The sequence below is a fragment of the Pelmatolapia mariae genome, linkage group LG12 (genome assembly GCF_036321145.2).
Source record: "Pelmatolapia mariae isolate MD_Pm_ZW linkage group LG12, Pm_UMD_F_2, whole genome shotgun sequence".
Taxonomy (NCBI): Eukaryota; Metazoa; Chordata; class Actinopteri; order Cichliformes; family Cichlidae; genus Pelmatolapia; species Pelmatolapia mariae.
In genome coordinates, this window is record NC_086237.1 from 30,111,267 (window position 1) to 30,118,336 (window position 7,070).

The 7,070-nt window shown below is 40.2% G+C and overlaps 1 protein-coding gene across 2 annotated transcripts; it reads left to right on the forward strand.

Moving 5' to 3' along the window:
• The first annotated feature begins 907 nt into the window (after positions 1-907).
• On the forward strand, positions 908-4,467 carry LOC134639352 (homeobox protein orthopedia B-like). Of its 2 annotated transcripts, none has more exons than XM_063490505.1 (3): positions 908-983; positions 1,275-1,669; positions 3,964-4,467. In XM_063490505.1, exons 1-3 carry the CDS (start codon positions 908-910, stop codon positions 4,465-4,467), a joined length of 975 nt encoding a protein of 324 aa, XP_063346575.1. The 2 variants fall into 2 exon arrangements, with proteins under 2 accessions (XP_063346575.1, XP_063346576.1); XM_063490506.1 differs by having other exon boundaries at positions 908-944.
• Positions 4,468-7,070: the final 2,603 nt, after the last annotated feature.

Genomic DNA, 7,070 nt, shown 5'->3' on the forward strand with positions numbered 1-7,070 from the left:
GTTTATTTATTTATTTCCACGATTTGTCTCCACAAATCACCTGCCATGAGGGAATGGGAGCTATATTTGTTTTGTTTGTGAGCCAAGGACGGGAGGGAATAGGGGCTCTGAGGGGTTAGAAGGAGGTCTGGTGTGATAACGTTTCTTGTTCTTATTGCCTTTGTGTTTTTTATGACCAATGTCCAAACTGATAAGTACAAAAGAGACTCAATTTGCTCCCCTTAATAAATAAACAGCAACCAGCTTTAAAATTGTAACCGTAGATTTCTGTCCCTTCATTTGCTAAATGAATCCTGGCTTTACTGTGTGAACAGTCTGAATTATACAGTCAAGGGATTTAAAAATTAAGATTTTGATGTGTTCAATTAGAGTGACAATACAGTTTCCTTTTCAAATAAGTGTCAGCTCCTTTAACGAAGTAAAACAAGCCTCTGCATGCGCTCTCCTCCCGTATTTTACATGTGTTTCTATGTACTAACGGAAGTCCTGTCACGGCACGGACTATATGAGATTAAACAAACACATTAAGATGTTTAACGTGGGATAATTTGAGCATGAAAAGCTAATAAATCAGAGGACGGAATGGCAGAGGATTGAATTGTAGTATTTCGTGCGTGTTTGGGTCTGCGCGTGCGCGCTTACGTGCGCGCCTGTGTTAAAAAAAGAAGGGGGAGTCACGTCGCTGACATTTCCAAGCTCCTGCTCTGATTGGCTCTTATTTGAGGAAGCTCACGGGTTCTTTCAACTAATAAGCGCCTCCCCATCGCTCTAAAGGACATTATAATGCAAGGGACCTCCTTTTTAACCACAAACCGAATTTTCGTTCATTTAGACCATATATACTTTTTAAATTGACCCAAAGTTGTAGGATTTTTTTGGAGCGCATTTCGCCCTGGAGCGGTACGCGATGCTCTCTCATGCCGACCTCCTGGATGCTCGGCTCGGTGAGTTATCATCACTAAACTCCGGCCCTAAACTCCAGTGTAAGATTTCAACTTTTTGTTTAACGTTGTGAAGTGATAAATAGACTGTGTGGTTAATTGTGTTAACAACTAAGTGGTTTATCGTTGGTCGAAGCAATTTATAAGTAATTTATCAGCACAGAAAAATTATACCATAAAATACCAACGTGAATTTTGTATATTATGTTTTTAATGTCATCTGTGCTGCCTGTTATATTTTAAAGACTCAAAGCATTTCATATAACTTTGTTTATAAGACGCTGCGGTACTCGGCATATTTACTCAAATCCCCTCTCCTACTCATCCTCTCAGGGATGAAGGATGCTGCAGACTTACTCGGACACCGAGAAGCTCTCAAATGCCGGCTGGGAGGTGGAGTTCCAGACCAGGGGCATCCGGGAGACATGCCTCCTGGTTCAGACTCTGTTGAAGGAACCACTCTCCTGCCGGGTGAAGACATCGCCACTGTAGGATCCAACTCTGCGGGCATGCCGGTGAACGGGAAGGAGCAGGAGAAGCAGCAGCAACAGCCGCAGCAGAACTCCGGCCAGCCCACAAGCCAGCAGAAGCAGAAGCGGCACAGGACGCGTTTCACACCGGCGCAGCTCAATGAGCTGGAGCGAAGCTTCGCCAAAACCCACTACCCTGATATCTTCATGAGGGAGGAACTGGCGCTAAGGATCGGCCTCACCGAGTCCAGAGTTCAGGTAAATACAATAATGCAGAGACTCGCATAACAATTCAGGGTGGGGCTTTGGGAACATTTTTTTACGATTTGTAAATATCCAAAATAAATACATAAATACAAAAAAATTAAATAGACTCATCATCATAATAATTACCATTTCAATCCGCCTGGAAGATAGTGAACAGAATCGGTTGTGTCACAACAGGAAACCATGTGCCTCTGTGTGTTATTAAAAGACATTTTTATTTTTAATCATTTGTGATTTTACCCTAATTAATTTGTAGTTAATTTTCACCCAATACCAAGATATTTTGTGGACGTTTAAAGTTTGGATGAACTGCTTGGAATTTCAAAGCTAACCACTGAAATGGCGTCACTTGCACAGTCTAAGTTACAATAAGCCAAGACTTAAATGAGAGTCTATACAATATACTTCAAGTGAAGGAATACATTTTGCTTTTTCAGGTACCGCGTGTGAAATATCTCTCCCCAGTATCACTGTGCATAAAAACGATAGCATAGCCTCGCCGTGTCCAGATTTTCCAGTAATAACTGTTTAAGAAAATAGTTTCTGCTTAAATTGAGTTGTATGACTTAAGTATCCCATAATATATTCAACTTTAACCTGATATTTGACTAATATTTAATTGTGAGAGCATCCAGTCCACAAAGGGCTCTGTCCAAGGTACTGAAACATTTCTCATTTGAGGATGAGGAATTCGATGGTCATCTGGCTTTTACAAGTTTCAGAAAAATTCCGTGTAACGCCACTTATGGAGACTTTTTTTCTTCTTTTTTTCGTTTCTTTGTTTTATTTTGCCTCTGTGCAATTTTGTACTTCCAACAATTACACGGGGAGCATTATGGCTTTGATCATTATCTCTGATTTTTATTCATTTATTTAACCATCTAATAAAATAAATCTTCAAGTACTTGAAGATTTCCTTCCAGATATTTTTCCCGGACTGCATATATGAGAATTTCCGTCACAAAATATGATTACACATTTGTAAAAAAAAATTCTCTCTTATTAATCGCACGTGATTATTTGACGGTTTTGAGAAAACTAAAGAGAGAAGGAACATGCTCGGCTCTAATAAACAAAACACATTACCAACCAATTTCAGTCTTATTTATAACAGTGAACGGGTTATTAAACCGTGATGTGAAATTCATGCAAATTATCCCACTGAAAGCAATAAAACCAGTATAATCATTAGTCACCGTAATAATCCATTCTTTATTCCAACCAGTGCAGGATCCTAACCGCTCAGTGTATGCCGGCTCCTAGTCGGTGTTGGTAAACATTAGTGCAGGCCGTGCAGGTGCAGCCTTCAGTGGGCGTGTTGGCCCGAGCGCGTGCCTCCACACAGCCTCTCTCCTTTAAAATGCTCTATCAGCGACGTCTTAATAGGACTCAAGAATATATTGTACTTTTTTAATGGAATGAGAAATTGCATTTTCTTTCCCCCCGAGTGTAATGGGTTTGGGCGACGTTTCACGGCTGGCTGAGCGGAATGAGAGCGAGATTTCACTTTTAATATGGAGGCATCGACTCACGGCCTCGTGCGCGCATTAATCACACCCGAAAATGAAATCTTTATAAAGCCCAGCGGTGTCGCGCGTGCGTTTTCAGCTGTGTGGCTCGGTGTGTTTGTGGGTTTTCTCGTGTATAGCCAATAGACGGGCATTTTTTATTTTCGCATAGATGCTGTACAGCGATGCGGGCCATTTGTATTTAAGCCCGCGCAATATTTAGGGCAATTTTCAGTTAATCTGCTTGTAAATAAGATGTTAGAAAGATAAATTGCTCGACTCATTGCTGCAGAACACGAGTAACAAACCCTCTGACGCACACATTTTTACACCAGAGCTATTTCTGTCTCCTACAGAATATAAATGTTCTCTTACTTTTGTTTTACTTACTGGAACATTTTTTACACTATCTTTCGAAATATTTCGCTTCATCTTTAGAGATTCGGAACTTTCGACACTCCCAAAAGCTTATTTTGAGGTTTGGGGTTATAAGTATACTATTAAAATTTTCTCTGACTGTTGGCCAACAATTATTCAAAGTGGTTGGCCTTAGAAAAGTCCTAGGCCAAGAGAAGAGGTCTAATAATAATTCGATTAAATTTAGTTTGTTCCACCTCAAAATGAGATTATTGTGGTGAAGAATGCTATTATTGTGTCCGTTGCAATATGGCTTCATATGGATGAGAACGTGACATCTTTCCTGGTTAAAATAAACACACAGTGCCCAAGAAATATATCCCAGTACCTCTAAATGTCGATTTGTGTCTCTGATTTCAGGTTTGGTTCCAGAATAGACGCGCTAAGTGGAAGAAAAGGAAGAAGACCACTAACGTTTTCCGTGCACCGGGTACCCTGCTCCCAACACCGGGCCTGCCACAGTTTTCTGCCGCTGCCGCCATGGAGAACAGCCTGTGCTCCTTCCACGCCAACGACTCTCGCTGGGCTACGGGGATGCCGGGGGTCTCCCAGCTGCAGCTCCCCCCCGCTCTGGGTCGCCAGCCAGGCATGGCGCAGTCACTGTCACAGTGCAGCCTTGGTCCAGGCCCGCCACCAAACTCCATGGGTCTCTCTAACGGCCTGTCCTCCAACGGCTCCGGTCTGCAGTCCCACCTCTACCAGACGCCTTTTCCAGGAATGTCGGCCTCCCTCTCCGGCCCCACGAACGTATCGGGCTCCCCACAGCTGTGTAGCTCCCCGGACAGTGACATGTGGAGAGGAACGAGCATCGCGTCTCTGAGGCGCAAAGCGCTGGAGCACACAGTGTCCATGAGTTTCACTTAGTGACTTTTGACCACACCGCACCCTATTCCACCAAACACCCCTCTCCCAGCCCTGCCTGGCTCCTTCTTTTTTTCCTGTTTTTAATTCAGCTATTTAGATCAAAATGAGAGAACGAATGAAGTAATCAGGCCTTAAATGTGAGGGGAAAAAAGAGGTAAATGCCACCTCATAAAGACCAAATAATGATAATAACAAAAGGACAACATTTATTGACAAACGGAAGAAAAAAAATGGGGTTATTTATCTCGTTAATTCAAACGGATTTTTTTCTTACCAGCTATTGTTGATAAATACTATTGTAATGATCTTTAGACTATAGGCCCTAATTACCGAGAGCCAAACAATCGTCGTATTTGCGTTGTCATTGAGCGTGTCTTTACGCACGTTATTGTGTTCAGGTGAGGTTGTGTTATGTCAAACGGTTATTTATAAGATTGGGTATTTTGATAGCAGCCTGCCACACACGCACCAAACTGACAGTGAGCCTACTGAACTGGGTCTCGGGCATGCACTGTGCATGTGGATTTAATAATTAAAGGAGAAAACGGTGCCCACTCAGACTGAACAGGTGCTTTTGTTTGGTGACCTCAGTCTCGTCTGCATGGGACGGGATCACACACACACACGGGCGATCTTTCAGTAGGCCTACTCTGTTTTAGGATGTTTTGTGTAGATAAAACATTCTTGCTATGTACCCGCTGGTCTTTTTTGTGACATGTTTTAACTTATTGTATGTGATATTACTTGACACATTTCTTAAATGTTTGATCTTACATCGAAATGCACCACATTGACGGGTTTGTACCAATTTAAAATGAGCAAACAAATAAAAATAATTTTCAAGAATGTCAAAACAAGAATGATGTATGTCTCCATTAAATTTAAACGCATAATGATTATTTTGAATACATTTCCAAGGACGGTGAAGCGTTTGCTACGACATCTATTAGGGCGAAAATGTAGCTTTAGTGTGAATTTAAAGAAAATACTGTATGTATGTTTAGTTTAGGCGACTTGAACTATCCATTGCCTTGGATTATCCACAGTTACATGTTATCAGTACGCGTCTGACTGCTATATGACATAATTTTGTTGCACAAATTATTATTATTTTGGTTATTGCTCAGTGACCTAAAGAGGTGTTTTTGCAGGGTTTATGAGGAGACAGGGTTAAAGGGTTTATGAAGGGTGACTGGTCTTATGGTGGCAGACAGCAGCGGTAAAGATACCAGGCTGAGATGTCAGCGCTGTGATGTGACGGTCATTGATTTTAACCATGACGGTCATCCCACTGAACACACTGGATGGACTGAAACTAAACGGAGGGATCGCAAGGCTACGACTCAAAGGAATACACCAGCCTATACTGTATAACTTATATGCTTAGGTAAAGGTTGGTGCTATTACCCTAGCACGCTAAAAAGGAAGTTAAAAAAATTGCTCCATTATGCTATCCAAAGAGGTTATTATAGGAGTGCTAGACGACGTGAAAATATTCACATATTACTCTATGAATGGAACAAAACCAGGACCGTGGAAAGCAGCAACCACTTTATTTGATCAATAATTTAAATATAAAGTTTATTCTAATATGGAGCCAGAGAGGAAATAGTAAATTGCTGTCATTTGCTCTTAGCTGGTGGATGTTTGTTAATCATATTGTTATTATATCAAAACCGCAGATACCTCCGTTTAATTATCAGTTTATGATTTTTCCATCATGCAGTTTTAACTCAAATGGTTATAGCTAGCTAATTTTTAGGCCAGGATGTTGGATAATACCAATGTAAATAGCATACCTGTTAAAAGTGGGATTGTCAGGATTGTCAGTAAGCTAGAAAACACAAGGATCCAAACGCATACTAACAATATGTATAAAAATATTACAATTATGATTAAAATACAGCAATAAGCTCTTGGCAAGTGTATTAGAGGTGTTATGTAAACATTAAGCATGGAGCTCAATATTGTGCGCTTCAGTCTGTTCCACAATGCATTAGCAATAACATGTTCATGGGCAAATCACTATTTGTGTGCCTGTCAGTCAGCACCATAACAACACCATATTAACTAAATCAAATTATATTTTAGATGTTGCTTTGGGAAGCTTTCTTACCATTTTCTACATGTTACACATAAGAAAAATTATATATAAGTTATATATACACAATATGTTTTGTCACTTCCCACAGGAGAAAATTGATCCATGTGGTTAACTTAACTAATATAGTAGACTCACAGTTAGCGTGTAAAGAGTCGGCGATTAAGCTGGTAAAACCAAGCTGAAACAGATAATAGAATGGTAGTTATATATTTAAAAATGCAATCCAGTGAGGCATTTATGAATCAAAACGAATCATTAACCCAAATCTGGTAAACTGACATGTTTTCAGATGTAATGAATAATATTCATTATTCATTACATCTGATTTATGATTAGCTCTATAATGTTTATAACATTACATGCATATCATGACAAAAAATACAAATCAACTGTATGAGGCAGTTTGCTTTTGTACCTTTTGATCATTTGACATTTATCTAAAATTCCTCATTACTTGCCAATCAGTTCTGTAATAGGAAAACCTCTCACCTTGTTTATG

What these genes read in the sequence shown, in the direction of transcription:
- LOC134639352 (XM_063490505.1), top strand. Translation starts at nt 908, where the DNA reads ATGCTCTCTCATGCCGACCTCCTGGATGCTCGGCTCGGTGAGTTATCA. An exon ending in CTCCGGCCCTAAACTCCAGT is followed by an intron (nt 984 to 1,274) that starts GTAAGATTTCAA and finishes TCATCCTCTCAG; the next exon opens with GGATGAAGGATGCTGCAGAC. An exon ending in TCACCGAGTCCAGAGTTCAG is followed by an intron (nt 1,670 to 3,963) that starts GTAAATACAATA and finishes CTCTGATTTCAG; the next exon opens with GTTTGGTTCCAGAATAGACG.